General features: G+C 48.6%; 1 protein-coding gene across 1 annotated transcript in view; it reads right to left on the minus strand.

The window, feature by feature from the left end:
- Positions 1-4,075: 4,075 nt before the first annotated feature.
- The window catches only part of UPB1 (beta-ureidopropionase 1), a 30,166-nt gene continuing 11,424 nt past the window's right edge, over positions 4,076-22,817 (minus strand). The window contains exons 4-10 of the mRNA XM_058531958.1: positions 18,421-18,515; positions 15,362-15,523; positions 13,466-13,635; positions 9,068-9,149; positions 8,032-8,074; positions 6,653-6,807; positions 4,076-4,992 (exon numbers count right to left, since the gene is read on the minus strand). Coding sequence (XP_058387941.1) covers positions 4,909-4,992; positions 6,653-6,807; positions 8,032-8,074; positions 9,068-9,149; positions 13,466-13,635; positions 15,362-15,523; positions 18,421-18,515 — 791 coding nt within the window. The 3' untranslated portion in view covers positions 4,076-4,908. The remainder of the gene's footprint in view (positions 4,993-6,652; positions 6,808-8,031; positions 8,075-9,067; positions 9,150-13,465; positions 13,636-15,361; positions 15,524-18,420; positions 18,516-22,817) is intronic.

The following is a 22,817-nucleotide window of genomic DNA, read 5'->3' on the forward strand; positions in this document are numbered from 1 at the left end:
CATATATGGCCTTTATTATGTTGAGGTAGTTTACTTCTATTCCTAGTGTGTTGAGCAATTTTTATCAAGAAAAACTTTTGAATTTTGTCAAATACTTTCTCTGCATCAATTAAGTTGACCATGTGAGGTGTTTTTCCTTCATTCTGTTAATGTGGTATATATTACATTCATTGATTTTTGTATGTTGAACCATCCTTGCATCCTGGGAATAAATCCCTCTTGGTCATGGTGTATAATCCTTTTAATATGCTGCTGAAATCAGTTTGCTAGTATTTTGTTGAGGATTTTCTATCAATATTCATAACAGATATTGGTCTGTAGTTTTGTTTTCTTGTAGTGTCTTTGTCTGGCTTTGCTGTCAGGGTAATGTTGGCCTCATAGAATGAGTTAGGAAGTACTCCCTCCTCTTCAGTTTTTTGGAAGAATTTGAGAAGGACTGGTGTTAGTTCTTTAAATGGTTGGTAGACATCACCAGTGAAGCCATCAGGTCCAGGGCTTTTCTTTGTTGGGAGGGTTTTGATTACTCATTCAATCTCCTTACTAGTTATAGGTTGATTCAGATTTTCTGTTTCTTTGTGATTCAGTCTTGGTAGGTTTTGTGTTTCTAGGAATTTGTCCATTTCATCTAGGTTATCCAATTTGTTGGCATACAATTGTATTGGCTTGCGACATCGAGAGTTCCCTGGGTGAAATTTGAAAGTGGCCCCTGTACACAGAGGGCAAGGAAAGTTTTAATAAGCAAGGGAACTTACATATGAGGCTTGTCTTGGGCAGCTGCAAGATGAGTAGTTCTCCACACCCACCTGGCAGAATCTTAAGAGTTTATATAGAGGCCTTAACAGGGTTCAGTCACATATGCAGTCTAGATGGTCTCAATAACACATTACTCTCTCAAGACTGCATGCTTGAAGTAGCTCCTAGTGCAGAAACAGTGGGCAGAATGTACATTCCAAAGATAGGGGAGGGGATAAGGAGCCTCCAGTTGCCTGAGTCCAGCTCACGGGTTAATCGGCAGTCATGTCCTCTGGATGACCTCCTCCAACAAACTGTTCATAGAACTCTCTTATAACCCTTCTTATTTCTGTAGAATAGGTAATGTCCCCACTTTCATTTCTGATTTGGGTAATTTGAATTGTCTCTCTTTTTTTCTTAATCAATTTAGATAAAGTTTTGTGAATTTTGTTGATCTTTTCGAAGAACCAACTTTTGGTTTTGTTGATTTTCTCTATTGTTTTTCTAGTCTCTATTTTATCTCTGCTCTAGTCTTTATTATTTCCTTCCTACTCTTAGCTTCAGTTTTAGTTTGCTCTTCTTTTTCTAGTTCCTTAAGGTGTATAATTAAGTTGTTGATTAGAGATCTTTCTTCTTTTTTAATGTGTTTACAGCTCTAAATTTCCCTCTGGCACTGTTTTCATTGCATTCTATAAGTTTTAGTGTGTTTTGTTCTTGTTTTCATTTGTCTCAAGACATTTTCTAATTTACTTTGTGATTTTTATGATCCACTGGTTGTTTAAGAATGTGTGGTTTAATTTTCACATATTTTTAAATTTTCCTTCTGCTACTGATTTCTAGTTTCATTCCACTGTGATCAGAAAAGATACTTTGTATGATTTCAATCTTTTAAAATTTATTAAGATTTGTTTTGTGGCCTTACATATGGTCTATCCTGGAGAAGGCTTTTGCCTCTTTTTCCTGTTGGGCACACTGTAGCCTGGCCACCCCTCTCCCCCTACACCCTAGATTCTAGCAATAAAGCCATGGGCTGGCAGGAATGCTGCCTGCAGAACTGGACAGCCCCTGGAGAGCCTCAAACATGGCCACCTCTCATCTTAGAGGTGAGAAAACAGGCTCAGAGGGGTCAGAAGGCTTCACTCAAGACTGCGCAGGGGCCCATGGGCCACAGGCCCCGTGCACTGAACCATCGCAACTTCTCTCCTGTGGCATCAGCAATGATCTCATAGAAACAAAAACTTCCACCCCTGGTTCATTCAACAAATTTTGGAGCATCTACACATTCCAGGCATGAGTTAAACCCTCAAATGACTCCATCTGTGCTGGGCCTGCCTCCTCTAAGATGGGCCTGACCATTTTGTTTCCAGGCAGTGAGAGGTGGATAATCAAATAGTTTCTGGTGCATTAGTGCCTATTTCATAAATGCACCGACTTGTCACCTAAGCTGGCCTCTGTATTAGGTTGACTACACGCTCCTTTTAGAAAAACAGGCACGTGGGCCAGCCCCGTGGCTTAGCGGTTAAGTGCGCACGCTCCGATACCAGCGGCCCGGGTTCGGATCCCAGGCGCGCACCGACGCACCGCTTGTGCGGCCATGCTGAGGCCACGTCCCACATACAGCAACTAGAAGGATGTGCAGCTATGACATACAACTATCTACTGGGGCTTTGGGGAAAAAAGGAGGAGGATTGGCAATAGATGTTAGCTCAGGGCCAGTCTTCCTCAGCAAAAAGAGGAGGATTAGCATGGATGTTAGCTCAGGGCTGATCTTCCTCACAAAAAAAAAAAAAAGAAAGAAAGAAAAACAGGCACAAAGGTTTTGGACACTGAAGGCCAAACAGAAAAGCTCACTGTGTCTGCAGGACTGGCTTTGGTGAAAACGTAAGGTACAAAGAAGGCCAGCAGGTAAAGTGAAAAGCCTACAGCTCAGAGAGGGTAAGGGGGTTAACACAGAGTTATGGCCAGGCAGCTCCATCCAGTTTTCTTATCCCAGGTGGCTGTCTAAGAGCACTCCAGCCCTGACATGGGTGTGTTTATGGAGTTCAGCTGCTGGGCCAGGTAAGGGATAAGGCTGCCTTCTCTTACCTGGAGCAGTCAGGGTGGAACCAGAGGACCCACCCCCACCTCCAACCCTCTGGTCAGCTGCAGGGGGTTGAGACTCACAGGCTGGACTCTTGCTGTATGGCACAAGAGCCCACACAGGCACTTACCTGACAACTGCCAAGGGGCTCCCTGAACCATCTAGTGTGTCTCTCACCACTGTCCTGTGACATAAAGCAGGACAGGTCCCACTTTACAAACGTGGAAACCAAGGTGCAGAGAGGTGAGTAACCTGCTGTCAGTCAGGCAGTCAGGGCTCAACCAGAGAAGCAGAATCAGTAGGGGATATAGATATATTTATATAAATAGGGGATATATATGTGTGCATGTGTGTATGTATACAAAGATAAAAAAAGATTTAGGGGCCAGCCAGGTGGCATAGTGGTTAAGTTCGCACGCTCCACTTCAGCGGCCCAGGGTTCCCCGGTTCAGATCCTGGGCACAAACCTATGCACTGCTCATCAAGCCATGCTGAGGCAGTGTCCCATATAGAGCAACTAGAAGGATGTACAACTATGACATACAACTATCTACTGGGGCTTTGGGGACAAAAAAGGGAAAAAAGGAGGAAGATTGGCAACAGATATTAGCTCAGGGCCAATCTTCCTTAAAAAAAAAAGATTTAGTACAAGGATTTGATTTACATGATGATGGGGGTCCGGTTAGTCAAGCCCAAAATTCCTAGATAGGGCAGGCCACCAGGAAGGGCAGGCTGGAACTCTCGGACACAGGCTGATGGCCTGCCCTATACATAAATCTCAATTGCCACATCATACCATGGACTACCATTGCCCTCCTTACCACTGGAAATAGAATCATCAGTGCCTTTAAATCCAATCAAATTAGGGGGCTGGCCCGGTGGCATAGTCGTTAAGTTCACACGATCCGCGTCAGCAGCCCGGGGTTCACAGGCTTGGATCCCAGGCGCGGACTGATATACCGCTTGTCAAGCCATGCTGTGGCGGCGGCCCATATAAAGTAGCAGAAGATGGGCACAGATGTTAGCCCAGGGCCAATCTTCCTCAGCAAAAAGAGGAGGATCGGCAACGCATGTTAGCTTAGAGCTAATCTTTCTCACACACACACAGACACACACACATACACAATCCAATCAAATTAGAGAATAATTCCAGAAAACCTGGAACCAATGCAGAAAACTCATCCTTAAGATTCTGTTCCTCTAGAACCACTTTCAGTACCAGAATCCATATCAGTCAGGGTCCGACCAGAGAAGCAGAACCAGTAGGATATATATTAGGAGATTTATTCAAAGGAATTGACCTAAGGGATTGTGGGGGCTGAACAGACAAGTCTGGAATCTGTAGGGAAGGCCATCAGGAACTCTGGAACTCTCAGGCATGGGCTGAAGCTGCTGTGCACAGGCAGAATTTTCTCTTCATCAGGGAAGCCTCACTATGCTCGTAGGGCCTTTCAACTGATTGAATCAGGCCTACCCAGATTATCTAGGATAATCTCACTTGCTTAGTTAATTGCTTATGGACTTTAATCACATCTACAAAATACCTTCACAGCACACCCAGATTAGTGTCTGATTGAATAATGGAGACTGCAGCTAGCCAAGCTGACACATCCACTGACTGCCCCCCGGCACATAGCCCTCTAACAGTTTGGTGACTCTGGACCGGCCTCGCCCTCTCCCACCCTTACCCTCAAGCTGCTGACAATCTAAATGGAGACATCAGGAACCTCAGGAGTGGGGCATCCCATCTGCCTAACTTCAAATCAAACTGCACTATCAGTGCCTGGGCACTTTTAAAAAATTGAAGTAAAATTCACATAACATAAAATTAACCATTTTAAACTATACAACATTCACAAGGTTGTATAACCATTACCTCTATCTAGTCCCAAAATATTTTCATCACCCAGAAGGAAACCTCATACCCATTAAGCAGTCATTCCTCATTCTACACACCCCATCTAGGCATTTTTAAACCAATACGGGAAGCAACGTTATCAGGCATCATCAGGGAGAACTTGGACTTGTAAAGCTTGCCGCCTTGCTAATCTGTTGGGGCAGAGATGCCCTCTTTGGTGGGCAGGGCCTGAGGCCAGCTACTCTTTCACATTGTTGGGGCTGTAGTTGGGTTTGACAGCTTCCGCAAGCTCTCGTGCATACATCTCATATCTGCCCGTCATCTGAAAGCAAAATATGAACTTTAGAGGTTCCCATTTTATAAACACCCTTCATTTACTTGCCACCATGTCTTGCCACTAGAGGGCAGCCACGGGACAGGAATGCGACAAGAAGGCTGGTCGACAGGACAATTTCGGACTATCATATAGAGAAATGACCCCCGTGTGACCTCTTGGCACTGATTCCCCTGCTGTGGTGAAGACCACGGATGCTGAGGTGACTCACACATCCCAGCCCCTCCTGCTGGAAGACCTCTGAGAGCTGTCTATCCAGAAGGTGTGGCCTGCCTCAAGGAAGGAGGGAAGAGGACTTTCCTGTGGTCCTGCAGAACCCAGAACAGCAGCCTACAGCCCAGAGAAGGGAGTGACCCGCTCCAGGTCACCAGCCAGGAGTGGCATCAGCTGGGATTTGCACCCTGGTCTCCTGGTTCTGGCTCTAGAAGTCCGTCCACTCCATAGGACATCATCAGGGACACAGACGGAGGCTGGGAGAGGGTGGAGGTGGGGCTGGAAAGCCCACCCAGAGCGCTCACACCCCCGCATTCCTTCCCTCCCACCTTCCCAAAGCCTTAACAGGAGCTCATGCCCATCACCATAGGTTGGGAAGGCTTCTGCTTTCAAAAAGTTACTAATGAGAAAACATTCTGTTATTGGTTCCAATTTCTAATTGTGCAGAATCCTGCATTAACCCGAGTTTCCCAAGAAGAGGAGAGATGGGCCAGGAGACTTTCACTTGGGCAATGCCTTGTTTATCTGACAAGGATCTGCAACTCAGGGCACGTACCCAAGGACCCACATCAGGTAAATGGGGCAGCGGGCCTGGAGCCCTTGTCTGCTGGATCAGAAGCCCTGGTTTCTCTCAGACATGCTGCTCAGTCATTCATTCATGACAGTGTGACGTTCATTTGCATGTATGATTTGCTTACAAATGGGTGCTGATTTGATGGAAATACTGCCGGACACTAATACAGCAAATTCCATCTGCATCCATGATGAGATGCCATATTCTAGGGGGTTCCAGGCCATGGCTGCCACCACCCTATTCCAGCAGACGGGCACCTACACTCCTCTCATGACCCCTGGTGTCACAGGCTGTTAGATCTCAAAGCCCACTTGGGATCCTCAAGTTAAGTCTCTCATTTTACAAGCAGAAGGGGCTTGCTTAAGGTGACCGAGAAGGTGGTGGGAGAGCCAGGCCTAGATTCTATTTCTCTGCATGACCCATTTCCCTCTATTGTCAAGGCCTAGACTGCAGGGCCTGGTCACAGCCAGAGCCAGACACACACATTTATCTTGTGATAAGTGCGAATGCCTGGGAAGGAAAAAAGGATTAGAGAAGCCAGTCCACTCTATTCTCTGGACAAATGAAATTGAGATTAATTTGTTTGAAGGCGCCCAGAATCTAAATCAGATGAGAGGAGACTTTATATATTGAGGCCTGCTGCCTGGGCATCACCAACCCATGGGTTCCTCCCCTGCACACCAGCCCTGGCTGGGCTGCAAGGGGCCTGCAAGGAGGCAGAGACCCGGCCCTCTGCTCAACTCCGAGCCTCACGTGGGCTGTCCCCGAGGGCAAACCCAGCAACTGCTGTTGGCAGCCCTGAGAGCGGGATGGGGGCCCAAGGAGAGGAGCAGGGCAAGAGCAGGGGACTCATGGACCCACCTTGAAGTTCCAGCTGTCATTCATCTGCCGGCAGAGGTTGAGGTTGAGCTCAGCAACCAGCAGCCCGTCCTGGTTGCGGGAGAGCCCAGGAGTGCGGCTGCTGTCAGGGGCTGCCACATAGCTCGAGCCATAAAAGTAGCCGAAGTCCTGGTGAGCTTCGAAGGAGCAAAGGAAAGAAGCCGTGAGCTTGTGCAGACATACGGTGGACTTTGCAGAGGGGCAGGCACATCAAGGGACAGTTAGGACAAGGGTCCATGCCACCCTCCCCAGCGTCTGCCAAATGCTAAAGCCCCAAGCACCTGTCTCTGCCCTCAGGCCTGAAGGCCCAGCAAGTTGCTGCAAAAGTCACCCTCACAGCCCTCACTTCTGCCCCCAGGAACATTTCTAAAGGTCACCCTTGTAGAGGTATTGGCCCTTCACTCCCCACATCAACCACCCACAGCCCAAGGGAGTCACACGGCTCTGCAGGGCTTCCTGTTTGACCCCTTCTTGTGGGGGCTCCACACAGCAAGCTGGAGGCTCTATCCTCACTTGCCTTGCCAGCTATTTCCCCCTTCCCCTCTCGCCACACCTCAGTCCCCTCATCAATAAAGTGTGGCTAACAGCCACTCCAAAGGTGTGTAAGGAGCAGGTGGGCGCAGTGCAGGGCCTAGCAGGACACAGCAGGTGCCCATGCACCTCACTTCCCTGCCTCTTCTGCACCTCCATCTGCAGGAGCTAACTGGGATGGGAGATTCTGGAGGCCTCCAAGGCCTCAAGTGGATTGGGGTGAGCTGGAACCCTTTCAGCAAGTGCTTTTCTGGGAAATAGAGCCGCTCGATCCCCTCTGGCTTCCCAGGAGACACCCTGAGCTAGTTCAGATACCTCCTTGGTGAGGGGAGCAGCCCCTCCCTCCCACATTCCCAGCCAGAGAGGTGGGACCAGGGGGCAGTGGATTCCTAGCAAAGGAATCTGGTGGTATCTGCCCTTGGGTCAAGGAACCCAAGGCAATCCATGCTGGTATTCTGGGGGTGGGTGGAGAAGGACAAGGGAGAGGAGGGAGGGAGGTCTGCAAGGTGGATGAAGCACCCCCACTTTCAGGGAGCTCACAAAGGGCTCCCCACATCTGGGTCCATCTTCACACCAGTCCCAGGGGAGGGATGGAGTCTGATCCAATCCCCATTCCATCCTCAGCTGAGGAAGGAGGTGGTCACAAGCCCAAGACTGCCCACCCACACCCCGGGCACAGTCAGCCTCCCACGCTGCAGGCAATAAGGCCGGGAGGAGTCAACTTCCCCGATGTGCAGACACCGCCTGAGGGGCCGACCTGCCCGGACAGAGAAGGGGAAAGTGAGGCCCACTCTTCAACTGTAGCCACCATGGAAATTCATGGAACATACCTTTCTTCCCATCTCCAGAGGTAAACTCATTCGGGAAGTGCTCCTGTGAAATCAAACCAAGGGGAGATACACCTATAGGTGGTACCACCACCGTGTTCACCACAAAGTCGGGCGAGGCGGCGGTAGTTCAAGTGGGGTGGGATGGTCTGGATACACTGGGCAATCAACAAGGACTTATGAAATGTCCCTGCTGAGTCCCTAGCACTGGGCAAACGCAGGCAGCCCGCAGGGAATTTGACAAGCAAGGTAAAGACCTGTACTTTGCCTCTGAGGAGTTTACAATCTGCTGGGAGGAAAGAGACCCTGCACAGAGTGGTTCTCAGGGCTGCAGAAGGCATCAGAGGCCTGCCTACGGGAGTCACGACGCCCCGGCCTGGGGTCTGCAAAGGCAGCAAGGGGGTGTCCACACACTGTTTTCAATATTTTCCCCAAAGCCTAATGGAAACTGCACAACAAGCCGAGATGGGGTTACCCAGGCCAATTAAAACACTGAGTTTCTGTATGTTGCCAGAAATTAGATCGACTTAGTGTGGAAACCTTGGTTATCTCAGACTGAACAGAGGCTCTGATTAGAGTATGGCATTGGATTAACAAAAACAAGGAAGAGGATGATTATGTAATAAATGCATTGTGTTTGGTAGTCAGAATCCTTCGGGACACGGGATCAACGGGGAAAAATAAGAAAATGGATACGCAGTGGTGATCAGGGAAGAGCCTTTCCAAATGGTTTCAGCTAACAATAAAAAAAACAGAAGAAAATACAGGAAGGACATAGTGATATCTTTAAAAGTAACACACCAAGCCAGTTCCCCCCTTCTGGGACTCTAGGATTTGTGGTATGCACGCAGAGAGGGAGCAGAGAGGTGACGTGTCCCCCAGGGCCAGCAGAGAGCAGCTCCTTTCTCTGTGGCCTTCGCTAGTCTGAAGAGGCCGGCCCTCCCTCAGCAGGCAGGTTCCACTGAGGCTTATGGCTGTCCCCTCCCCAGTACACCTGATTGACCAAGACTAGGAGCTTGGCCAGACCTTGGGGACCTACCTCGCCCACGCGGTTGATGGCGCAGGTGAAGCAGTGATTGGCAATGGCTGCATTTCTGGCCTCGATTGGCCACATGGACTCACTGTGAGAGAGGAACAAGAAGAACCAGGTTGCTGACTTCCCAGCCAGACTCGGTGGATGCTTGGCCTGGAGCTGCAGCCAGCTGTTGGCCTTCTCTGGCCTACAGTGGGGACAGCTAGGGAGACTTGTGCCCGTGGGTGACTCCAACCCACAAGTCCTCAGCTTGTCCCATGCTTAAGCCTAAGCAGCCTTTTGGGGAGGGCCTGCTGCAGACAGAAGCAGCCCTGGATCAAAGCCTCACCCTGACTCAGTTTCCTTTTCTGAAACTTCCTCAAAGGGAGATTGTGAAGACCGAAGGACCATGCAGATGAAGCTTGGGGTGGGGAGGGTGCTGCGTGGCAGGAGCTCCCTAACTGCTACTTCTCACTCCTTCCCTCCTCCTGGGTCGGGTCAGGAACCCACCTTCTGGGCTGGGCAGAGCCTCACCTGATAAACGTCAGAAGGGGGCTGCAGAAGGGGGCTAGGCACCTGCAGGCGTGTGCACGGCCCTACAAGGGCTCTCACTGCCTGCCTCAATCCCCACCCTGCTGTGTTGCCTTACAAAGCAGTCTCCACAGGGGGAGATTTCAGGCCAGGTAAACAGTAAACCTGAAAGGAGTTTCGGTAATGGTGGGTGGGTAGATTCTGCAGCAAGTGTCACCTCCCCTGAGCCTGTCTCCATTTCCCAGCGCTTTCCTGTTTGCCTCTTCTGAACCCTGAATCTCTAAGCACGGGCTCCCTAGTTCTCTTACTGCCCCAGGAAAGAGGCACCCCACAGACACAGCTGAGCTGTGGGCCTTCCTCAGTCCAGCACCCACAAAGGGGAGGATGTGGTGGGAAACCTCGCCCCACCCAGAGACCCTGTCCTTTTCCACCCCACCAACTACAATGTGCCATGGAACTCAGTGGGCCTTCTTGTCACTAATGATCTCTTGTCTGAGGAAGAACATCATTAAGATTCTGGATTGACAGCCATAATGCCCACTTAGAAACACTGAGTGACTGGGAGCAACATGCCCAGGAATCTTCCTTCCTGTCAGCATGCACCTGGTTTAAACCAGGGAGTAGGTGGAGGGGGCGGGTGCTTGTCACATGCCTAATTCTCAGGAGGATTCACGAGTCTGGAAAAAAAAATCACAGGCTTGATTAAGGGGACTCATTTTGCTGCTTTTTTCCCCCCCAGCTGCTAAGCCAAGCTGACAAAACTTTTAAGAAAGGATTTTTACAGAAACACACCCACCCGTAAATGACATTCTCAGGAATTAAATAGACAGTTGCAGGGCGAGTGCCACAAAGCATCTTTCTTGCAATTCTCCAGGACAGGCGTGCTGCATGGGACTCAAACCCACAGCTGGCCCTAAACTTAGGCTCTTAAAACCAGCAAAGGGAAGGTCTGAGAGCCCACCACCTGCGGAAATCGTGGGGAGCCCGATGGGGGTGTGGGGACATCTGCCATATTCTCAGGGCAGTGTACACAAGCCCCTAAAAATAATCACAGTGGGAAGGCAAAACGCAGCGTGGAGATGGGACGGCGACAAGCTAGTTAACACACACGTGGCAGAAATCTTCGACCACACGGGCTGCACGGATTGTCAGGATGACTCAGTTCATCAGAAAGCACATTGACTCCATTGTGTGCTCAGACCTGTGGGACCCCAGAACGAATGAGGACACCCTGCCAACCCACAGTGCACGTGTATGTGGGGGGGGGGGTCACGGGGGCGGGTCTGATACAGGGGCGGGAGATGCCAGAGAAGGGGATGGATGGTTCCGGAAACTGTGAGCCGATGCTTGTGTGCAGCTGGTGGGGATTTGCCCAATATGGCCTTAAAAACATTCACCATCAATTCCACAAATGATCATTTATCCTTTTAAGAAACTCATCCAGAATCCCACCAACCTAATAAACCACCTGTTGTAATTTTTCCACATTCCATGACCATCCTTGGCAAAAAATCCTTACAGAGTTCCGACAGTAGCCTGGAAACATCTTTTTTTGCTCATAGGCTTTTGTCATGATGCTGCATTATCTTCATAATGACTCGTTTTTGTGGCTGTACAATAACCCATGGAAGACACGGGCTGAAATTCACCTAACTCTGACATGTCTCACTGCCAGCTTTCCTCTTATTATAAATAGTGCTGCCAGAAACATCTTCATGTGTATGGCCTTTTCCTCCTCTTTTATTTTTTTTTCATAATTTTATTTATTTATTTTTCCCCAAAGCCCCAGTAGATAGTTGTGTGTCATAGCTGCACATCCTTCTAGTTGCTGTATGTGGGACGTGGCCTCAGCATGGCCGGAGAAGCGGTGCGTCAGTGCGCGCCCAGGATCCGAACCCAGGCCGCCAGCATCGGAGTGCGCGCACTTAACCGCTAAGCCGCGGGGCCGGCCCTCCTCCTCTTTTAGATTACTTCTTCAGGCTAAAGTTCTAGGAGCTTAATTACCTGGTCAAAGGGTGTGAACATTTTAGCAGCTCATGAAACATAGTGCTTTTCGAAAGACCTGTTATCGTTTTAATTGCCAGCCTCATCACACCCTTGAAAGGCACAAGAGTTGGACAATTGTTGGCTGAGGAAGGAAAATTGATAATTTTTAATAAGCCTAAAAGGCTGCTGAGGACATAAGCAGTTATGTGGCTATGATATCGAGGTGCTTCTGTTTGCTTAATGGGGGCTAATAAAAGCCCGAGGGAGGGGGCTAATAAAAGCCCGAGGGAGTGGGCTTAGGGAGGTGACCATCTGAGTCCAAGGCCACAGCTGTGCCTGCCCAGGCTCAAGAGCCAGTTCAGGCCCAGATGCCCAGGTGCCGGTTTCAGGCTCCTCGAGACCCCTGAGGGGAGATGGAGCTTGCTGAATGTCTTATACACGGCCGGCAGGAGGTGGCTGCTCCAAGGGGTGGCCCAGAGGTTCTTCCCAGGCCTATGGCTAGATGACCCGTAATCATCCCACATCAAAACCACCAACAGACGCTGTCATAGTGACCAGGGTGCCATGAGGCACGGGGAGATTCTCTGAGGGGAGATCCAGGACCTGGTTTTCCCTTTCTATCCAACAGCACCCCTCTGGGACACAGACAGGACCTTCAGGTGCATGGATGGGTGGGGTGGCAGGGGACCTGAGGTAGCAGATGGGGTTTGTGTTCTGCCTCCATAAGGGACCTGCTCTGCAAATCAGAATGCTGAGGGGATGTCACTCTTGAGAAGGGGGCACCATGCTTAAAAAAAAGGTAAATGTCACATTCTGACATTCAAAAGAAATTTGACTGAGTCAAGAGCAAGGACAAGAGTGACACGTGTGGGCCAGCAGGGAACTCAAAGCGGCCCCCCAGGACTCCCCCAGCTGCCCCCCACAGAGGGACCAGGGACACTCCCCTCCCCACCTAGCCCCCCGCCCAGCTGTGGCCCTGGCAACCAGGACAACAGAGGGAAAGCCAGTACCTCCCGATCCATGAATCCTGCTTTGGAGGAAGTGAGCTGGGGAGAAAGATATTTGCACACCAATTCCTAGAGCTCTGGTACTTGCTAATGATGCAAAACTGGAAACCACCCAAAAGTTCAGCCGTTGGGGAAGCGAGAAGCTGTGGAAGTGCAGTCATGCTGGGTCATCTTAGTCCGCCTGCCACTATTCAACGAGGGGCCCCAGGAGTCCTGCCAAGAAGCTCAAGGGCTGCCAGGGCCCACTCCACTGCCTTGATCAGAACAGTTTTATCTATTTCAGGATTAGGCTAACACCTACATACACGTTAGGTGTTACAAGAAGAAAACACTTTATGGGTTAAAAACAAGTTTCAGAGCCACTTGACGGATCTGTTAAGGGGATCTGTTAAGGACCGTTTCAGCTCCCACTCCCTCATTCACTCCTTCTCTCCTCCAGCTGTCTGCCCTCCATGTGCTGCATGCTGCAGACACGAGGCTTAGGAAGCCAGTCCCCGCTTTCAGGAGGACAGTGGCTGTGATCGGGAGGGGAGCTAAGGCTGGCCAGGCACCTACCATGCTCTGGGCCCTTTAGAAGAGGAGCTTTTATGAATCCTGACAACCTTGGGGGTGGGGGATGGGATTAGTATCACCTCAGTGTTCAGAATCACAGCCACGGACAGTATTTTACAGCAGAGCTCCTCTTTAGGGGGGATTGTAATTGACATTTTGAGTATTTTTTTCATGGAAAACTTGGTTAAATATACAACACACAATCCCAGGGCTCAGATATGTTAGATGTCCTGGTGGTCACTCCTGCCTGCTGCAGTTTACCAAGCCCACCTCTGAGCCCCGCAGCCTGGCCACAGACCTGGGATAGCAGGGCCCCAAGAACCCTCCCAAATCCTGCCTGCTGAGCAACCTGAGTGCTCCGATGGTGGCTGAGGGGTTGAAGACAATCTCGGCTCCATTGATGCTGTACATGAGCCAGTTGAGGGGGTGGTGCCGCCCGAAGCAAATGTTCACCGCAATCCTCCCGAACTGAGTCTGGAACACGGGGTGGCCCAGGTTTCCCTCCACGTAGTAAGTCGACTGAAAAACATAGGGCCGGATAGTGAAGCCTCTGAGCTGTAAAATTTCCCTTTCCTTAGACTTGACAGGAAAAAGGAACTAGCATCAGTACTCCAAAAGCAATACTCTTCGGTGTGACTCCAAGTCTCAAAATTTCAATATGCTCAAAGAAAACAAAAAGCCAAAAAAAACCCCAGACACAGTAACTACAAGCCAACCCAAAGGGAAAGCACCGTGGCTTCAGCATTTACCCACACTTTCTTTTGTGATACGTCAAAAAACCCCCAAAGCAACTGCCCACAGTAGTTCAAGCATCCATTTTGGTTATGGTACAACCAAAGGCTGAGGTCTGGTCAATGTTAACATGAGCTGGTCAATGTCCTCACCAACCACATGTCCCTGTAAAGAACGTCAGAGCTGAAGGGACCAGAAGCTCACCCAGAACAACCCTTGCCTGCTCGGGGGACGACACTGTAGCCTGAGTTGGCACGTGACTTGCCCAGCTGAAGAAAGGCAATCTGAGACTAGGACCCACACCCTGGAAGTGCTCTTTTCCACAAAGCTCTCTGGGCAGCCTGCCCAGGGCTAAGGACGTCCCTGCAGGGCAGGCAGGTGGGACACAGTCCTGCCATCCCTGCCTCTCCACCTGCCCCCTCAGGGTGCTGGCCCTAGGACATTTTCATGGACAGCACTGAGGGGTGGGTAGAGAGCAAATCGGGGTCCCAAATAGATCTGTTCCCAGAGCATTTCACCTCCTCCCGTTAATTTCAAAATTCGCCAGGGTCAGGCAGCAACCAGGATGTGCACACTTGGTGGAAACAGGAGCAGATCCTGATGTGTTGAGAAAAGCACTTCACCATCTGCAGGGAGCTAAAGATTAATCCCAGGGCAAACAGGTGAGGGACATGTCTTCCCGCCCCCACCTCCAGCTGTTACTGAGAAACACCAGGTTCTTTCTCTCCAGGGAACCTCGGCTAGCTCTACAGATCCTTTCTCGTCCGCCTGACCAGACTAAGAGTGGCTGGGACCTCCACAATCAGGGAAGGCAGCGAAGGACTGGGGACAACACATCCTGAACAACTATTTATTGCAGATGAAGTTCAGATTTCATATATTAGGTATAAGGTGCAGTTCATTTCCCTCATTCAAATGTCCACCCCCTCCAACCTCTCCAACCCACGAATTGGCATTAACCAATCAAAACAGCTCCCCTGACTTATACCCTGCTCATGGGCATGAAGCCCCACCTAACACAAAGGTGCACAGACATGCACATTCACCCACTGTCACCTAACACATGGATATAGCTGGCTCAGACCCCATGTGAGCCACGGACAAGGACCCCTACCCACCAAACAAGGACTAGGCTGTGATAGGCGAGGAGCTCAAAGCCTGAAAGGGGCCACAGGAATCATTTCACATTTGTGCACTATTTATTTTAGTCTTAATTTATACACTATTTACTTTGAAAAAGAATTTCAGGAAGCCAAATCAGGTTATATTAAAAAAAAGAAAATACCCCTCTGTGCTAAAGGTGTTTGGGACTCACCTGGAGTCCCACCTGAATCTCATCTGCCCCTGTGATGTGGGGTAATGCCAGGGGCCCCTGAGCACTGGCGGCACACTGTGTCGCAGCGTTGAGTGACATGACCTGATCTGACGCAGAACTCCCCTCATAGAAAGGCCCACAGACATCTGCATACGGAAAGGCAAGCTAGCTGGGCTGGTCGTCTGAGGGGCAGCTCACCTCGTTGAAATCTCCCACTCTGGGGATGTGGTTTTTCCTGGTCTTTCCCAGGACCATTCCAGAATTGGAGATCACCACGGCTGTGTTCCACAAAACATCCCCGTGCGCTCCGTCTCGTTCCAGGATGGGCGATATCACCACCATGTCGTGCTTCTTTGCCAGCTGGAAAAATGATGAAAACAGCAGAGTCCTACCTTCAAATCGACTATCATAGTTTTTTTTTGTGGGTGTGTGAGAAAGATCAGCCCTGAGCTAACATCCGATGTCAATCCTCCTCATTTTTGCTGAGGAGGACCGGCCCTGTGCTAATATCCGTGCCCATCTTCCTCTGTTTTATATGGGACACCGCCAAAGCATGGCTTGACAAGCGGTGCAGCGGTGTGCGCCCGGGATCCGGGCCTGCAAACCCTGGGCTGCCGAAGCTGAGGGTGCGCACTTAACCGCTGCGCCACCGGGCCGGCCCCTCAACTGTCATAGTTTTTTACTGAAGAATGCAATGATCCTACTAAATAACTAGACTTGGTTCAGAGCTATCACTTGCATTTTTTCTTTGGAAGACTAAATGCCAGTGTTGTCCTGTTGCCCAAGCTTAGCGAAATAAGAATAATCATTGTCCTTGTGCACTGTTGGTACAGCTGCTGTGGAAAACAGTACGGTGATTCCTCAAAACGTTAAAAACAGAATCACCATATGATCCAGTAATCCCACTTCTAGGTATATACCCAAAAGAACTGAAAGCAGAGTCGTGAAGAGATATTTGCACACCAATGGTCATGGCAGCACTATTCACAACAGCCAAAAAGTGAAAGCAACCCAGGTGTCCATCGATGGATGAATGGATAAATAAAATGTGGTATATTCATACAATGGAATATTATTCAGCCTTAAAAAGGAAGGAAATTCTGTCACATTGATGACATGCATATCATCCTTGACATGGATAAACCTTGAGGACATTATGCTAAGTAAAATAAGGCAGTCACAAAAGGACAAATACTGTAGGATTACACTTATGTGAGGTTTCTAAAGTAGTCAAATTCATAGAAACAGAAAGTAGACTGTTGGTTACCAGCAGCTGGGGGTAGAGGGGCGTTGTTTAATAGGTATAGAGTTTCAGATTTACAAGATGAAAAAATTCTAGAGATCTGTTTCACAACAATGTGAATGTACTTAACACCATTGAACTGTATATTTAAAAATAGCTAAGATGGTAAATTTCACATGATGTGTTTTTTACCACAACGAAAAAAAAGAAGAATCATCATTGTACTTCTCATCTATAACAAAAAACCAAGACAAAACTCTTTGACACCAAATTCTTTTTGTCTCAAATAAAAACATCAGTACTTGGTGACCATCAGGATGAGCAGCCTCAGATGGTCATTTGTCCTCAACTCTAACTAGCCTGTCATTACCTCTGGCCTTAATGACAGGAGAGAAGGAGAGGCAGAGTGGGCGGAAGGCAACGCCATGGGTCATAAGGGTGGCCATGGTCCCCGGGCCCTCTCGATGCAGACAGGTGTCTCGGGCACCAGTTCTTGTTCTCACTCCTCCTTTTCTCTTCCTTGGCCCTGGTTCAGCCATGTCATGGTAATCAGCTCCTAACCAGTCCCCTTCGTCTTTTTTCCTTAGCACAGAATCAACAGCCTGGTGGATGAGAGATTTTCTCCTATAGCCTGAGAACTATAGGAAAGCTGATGTCTGGAATCACAACTCAATACTGATAGAATCACTATGATTACAGTTCTGCTCAAAAAATCCCTAAAGGTACGTATAAAGTCTGAAATGGGATCTCGGGAAATGAAAGGAGTCCTTTGGCTCGAGGTGAGAATAAGGATAAGTTACCATTCGTAACCTCTTTGAATATTATGGGGTTTTTATTGATAACCACTTTATTAAGATAGAATTCACACAGCATAAAATTCATTCTTTTAAAGTGTGCCATTCAGTGGTTTCCAGTACATTCAGAGTTGTGCAACCATCACCACAATCTAATTTTAGAATATTTTCATCACCCCAAATGGAAACCCCATACCCAATAGCAGTCACTCCCCATCCCCACTCCCCACCAAGACCCTGGCAACCACCGATCTGCTTTCTGCCTGTGTGCATTTGCCTATTCTCGACATTTCATATAAATGGGATCACACAACATGTATTATGAGGTGTGTGAGTTTTTTTTTTTTTTTTTGGTGAGGAAGATTGGCCATGAGCTAACATCCATGCCCATCTTCCTCTGTTTTGTATATGGGACACCGCCACAGCATGGCTTGATGAGCTGTGCGTTGGTCCGTGCCTGGGATCCGAACTGGTGACCCGTGGGCCACTGAAGCAGAGTGCACGAACTTAATCACTAAGCTACCCGGCCAGCCCCCATGTATTATGAGGTTTTTTTTTCTTTTTCTTTTGTGAGGAAGATCAGCCCTGAGCTAACATCCATGCCAATCTCCTCTTTTTGCTGAGGAAGACTGGCCCTGAACTAACATCCGTGCCGATCCTCCTCTACTTTATGTGGGACGCCGCCACAGCATGGCCTGACAAGTGGTACATGGGTGTGCGCCTGGGATCCAAACCCGGGCCGCCAGCAGCGGAGCACGCACACTTAACTGCTACGCCACGGGGCCAGCCCCTATTATGAGGTTTTAATGAAGAAAAATGAAGGTCAATTTCTACACTGATGAGACAGCCATGCAGAGAAGCTTACATAACTCAGGAAAACAGCAGTTGGAGTAACAGAGCTCTGGACAAGCAATTGACTTGTCCCTGGTCCCCGAGTGCCAGCTGTGCCACTCACTGCTGCAGAACCTACTATGGGAGTCACCCCCAGACCACCCCTTCCTGGGCTGCAGCTCCCTCACCTGAAAAAGCCATTAAGGGCCCTTCTGGCTCTGAAACTCTATGATTTTTAAGGGAAAGTCCACTAAAACAGGGCAGCAAACAGTCTTATCTAATCTTATCTGGCAAAACAAGCACCAAACGGGTACATTTTCCATGGCGAAAGGCCCACTCTGTGACCACATGTTTGGCAGCTGCTGTGAGAGGAGCAGTTAATGTCCTACCTTCTGACAGAATCTGGTGGTGGGCCCATCCTCTGCTGACTCAGCAAATTCTGTCCAAGGAAGCTTCTCTCTCGTACAGAAGAAAAAGGGCATAGCTGTGAAGAAGAACAAGGTCAGAATCATATCCAATGCTCATGGCTTCTGAGGGGGGACTCCTTAGCCCAGCAGTGGAGAGTCTCCACAAGATAATATGGCCCCAAGTGCCTCGGCCTAGCTTCTGAGTCCTTTCCCTGGCTGTAGACACTGGGCCGACCCTATCCTCCTGGGCTTCATGGCAAAACAAGAGGTTGGGCCAAATGTCCTTCCTACAGTCTCAAAAACAATTGCAGCAGGGACTTGAACAGATATTTGCACACTCATGTGCATAGCAGCACTATTCACAATAGTCAAAAGGTGGAAGCAACCCAAGTATCCATCAACAGACGAATGGATAAACAAAACATGGTATAGCTGTACACTGGAATATTACTAAACCTTAAAAGAGGAAGGAAATTCTGACACTTGTTACAACATGGGTGAACCTTGAAAACATTATGCTAAGTGAAATAAGACAGTCACGAAAGGACAAATGCTATATGAGTCCACTTATATAAGGCCCCTAGAGTCGTCAAATTCACAGAGACAGACAGTAGAATGGTGGTTGCCAGGGGTTGGGGGAGGGAGAATGGGGAACTGCTGTTTAATGGGTACAGAGTTTCAGTTTGGGAAAATGAAAAAGTTCCGGAGATGAATGGTGGTGATGGTTGTACAACAATATGAATGTACTTAATGCCATAGAACTGTATGCTTAAAAACGGTAAATTTTGTTATGTATATTTTACCACAATAAAATATACATATACATGTTAAAAAAAATTTGCAAAAGGTACAGCCCCGAATTGTTACTGCAGGTTGGTAAGAGCGCAGCCAAGACTCCTTGGAGAAAGTATCAGAGGGCCACTGAGGATGGCGCTGGGACCCTCGGTGGGAGCATCACCATGGGAAAGCTCCTCCTCCCAGGGACAGGGAGCCTTCTTCAGCAACAAGAAAAGCCACTCACTTAATGAGCCCAGAGGAAGTTCTGGAACCACTGGATGGGCTGAGCACTCCCCAAGGATAAATGCATTATTCCTATGATCTCTGGCTAGATGCCACCAGGAAGGAGGCCAATTCAATAGGAAATTTCATTAAACTCACAGATTTCTGCTTGCTTTTTTTTCAAACAGCGGGTACATATAAATGTAGTAACAATTCAAAGAACACCATGCACATCAGGTTCAAAGTGGTGGATTCCTTTGTGGGGGAGGGAGGGGACTGTGATGGGGCTGGGCATCAGGGACCTTTGGCTTTGTGTTCCATTGCTCTACAGCAGCGGCCACACTTGGAATATCTGCAAGACTCGCACTCCTTCATACCTGCCAGTCTGATGGTGTGAACTGGTATCGCACCGTGATTCAATATGCGTTTCCCTTACCACCAGTGAGGTGGATCCCTTCATTTGTATCCTTTGCCTATTTCCTACTGGGCTGTTTGACTTTTTCTTCTTGATTTGGAGTTTTGAATTCCTTGTTTGGACCAATCCTGTATGTTCTAGATCTTCCTACTCCTAACAATCCAAGTCCATTTCTTTCAGGGTTATTAGCCTGATGGAAGTTTCCAGATGCTTGCTATTGTTCTGCTGGCTCTGAACTGACTAATCTGCAGGGAGGTTTGTGGGAAGCTGTGTGATGTGACTGGCGAGTGCTCTAACTGGTCGAGGCATGGGGTGTGTGGTCTGTCGGGGGTAATAATTGTAGCCACCTTTTCCCACACACCAGCCACATGCCCAGCACAGTGCCAGGCCTGGTAACAGGCAGCTTGTCTCTAATACCCCTGCGGAGCAGGTGTGACTCTCTTCATTTCACAGAGAAGGAAGAGAAGCATCAGCCTCCCAATTCCTTCCAGTCTCAGGAAGCCTGGTCCTAAGGTGACTCTTGTGAAGAGACCACCAAAGACACTACCACCATCTCAGCCACCAAGGGTGGTGGCCCCACAGAGGCAGCTAAGTGGGCAGCAGGCTCTGCCAGCAACAGCCCCAGGGGCCTTGGCACCAGGCTCAAGACGTGCCAGGCTCGCCTTCGGTGAAGGGGGATGAACTATTTTAAGGAAGCCCACAAAAAAGCTGTTGATAACAACGCTGACCCTTAATAGCCATTCACTCTCAGCTTTCAGAGAGCACTAGGAGAGACTCAAACGCCCCCAAGAGAATAAGACCTCCCCTTCCGATTTCACTTCAGGTGGCTAAGCTCTCCATTTCCATTTTAATGGCTTCTTTTCCTGTTTACACAACCACTGTAATGTAAACAAACTTTCAAAAGAAGGATGTGGAACGGAGGTTGGGGGAGGCTGCCTGCAAAGTCCCAACTACAGTTTTCAAATTAGAGGGGAAGGGGATTCCCCATTCATTGAACCAACACTCCATGAGTCAGGCTCTAGACTTAGACCTGGCCCTGTCCCCAGAAACTGCCGGCATAGATGGAGGGAGCTGACTTACAACCTGGTGTGGCTGCAGGACACCACAGAGTGCTCAGTTCTGCATAGGGAAGTCCCCAGGGCCCCCAAAGGAGGGGTCTCTGTACTAGGCCTTGATGAATGAGTGGGAGTTTTCCAGATCCAACCAAGGGAAGAAGTTGGTTAAACCATCCAGTAAATATTTTTTAGCGTCTGTCACGTACCAGGGATTGTTCAAGCCACCAAAGATAAAATGGGGGTGGGAAGATGAATAAACAAAATGTGATCTATCCATACAATGAAATATTATGCCGCCATAAAAAGGAATGCAATTCTGACACATGCAACAACATGGATGGAACTTGAAAACACTATACCAAGTGAAATAAGCCAGACACAAGGACAAATACTGTACGACCTCACTTATATGAGATCAGGCAAATTCACAGAAAGAGAAAACAGCATAGAGCTTACCAGGGGTGGGGGAGGAGGGGGAGTTATTGTTAAGTGAGTACAGAGTTTTTGTTGGGAAGGATGAAAAAGTTTTGGGTATAGTTAGTGGTGATGGTTACACAACTCTGTGAATGTATTGAATGCACTGAATTATACACTTACCTACCGTTAAAGTGATAAACATTATGTTATGCATATTTTACCACAATTAGATTTTTTAACATAAGAAAAAGATACGGGTGGGGATTGGGATGGGAAAAATAAACAAACACCACCCAGGCACTGACCTCTTGGAGCTCACAGTCTAATGGAAGATGCAGACCAATCAAGAGCATCGCATAAACAAGAGGGAAAGTACATGTGTAACGAGACATGAAAAACGAGATCAACTTCTGGGAACAGATAGAAAATTGGACACACACCTTTGTTCTTTCCTTGGACCTTCACCAACATGGAAGTAAAGGGATTTATATGCAAAGATATAAAGCCAGCAGCCGGCCCGGTGGCGTAGCGGTTGAGTTTGCACACTCCACTCCTACCCACTGCTCATCAAGCCACGCTGAGGCGGCATCCCATATAGAGCAACTAGAAGGATGTACAACTATGACATACAACTATCTACTGGGGCTTTGGGGAGAAAAAAGGAGGAAGATTGGCAACAGATGTTAGCTCTGGGCCAGTCTTCCTCAAAAAAAAAAAGAAAAAGATATAAACCCACAAGGATGGGGTGCTGGGAGACAACAGCAACAAAATATGGGAGGTTGGAGAGCAGAGGGATGAGTATAGATATCTTAGCAGATCTGCAAACGCTGATTCCCCCCCCCGCCAATAGTGGAGGAGGCCAGGAAGCACCCCGCTCTCCACCACAAACCCCTTGAAAGCTCAGGAGCCAGAGGCACCAGGTTGCTCTGAAGGTGGGGAAGCAGGGAGGGGCGACAACCAAGAAGGATTGGTCGACAAGTCTGCTTAAGAAGCGATCAGAAGATATAATCTGCTCCAGGTGGCAGTTATACAAGCACGGCTTGGTGTGTCACCGTAGACATTCCCAGTCGCAGATGTCGAACTAGACCAGCCTAGAAAATGAACTCCTCTTCTGAAAACAATGTATATTTTGAGGGCAATAACACCAGACCCTTTTTTTATGTGCATGCCATGGCCCAGCAGCCTTACCCGTGTCCCTGAATCCTGCCTATAATCAATTCTCTGTTCCTGGGGCAGGTAACTGTGAGAGATCAAAAACCAAGGTAACTTAGAAATTAATAAGTAAACACAGAGATTTGAGACAGATGCTGTAAAGTTTAGGAAATATCCAGCAGGAGTAGAGGAAACAAATTGCTGAGTTCCAGCTACAAAGAGGAGCTAAATATTGCATTGTCATGACGGTTTGGAGCATGTGATCCCTCTCTTAATTAAAACTAATAAAGCTATTATACCTACAAACAAGTTAAGAAAATGTGATATTATAAAGCCTTTGG

Source organism: Diceros bicornis, chromosome 35 (genome assembly GCF_020826845.1).
Source record: "Diceros bicornis minor isolate mBicDic1 chromosome 35, mDicBic1.mat.cur, whole genome shotgun sequence".
Lineage (NCBI taxonomy): Eukaryota > Metazoa > Chordata > Mammalia > Perissodactyla > Rhinocerotidae > Diceros > Diceros bicornis.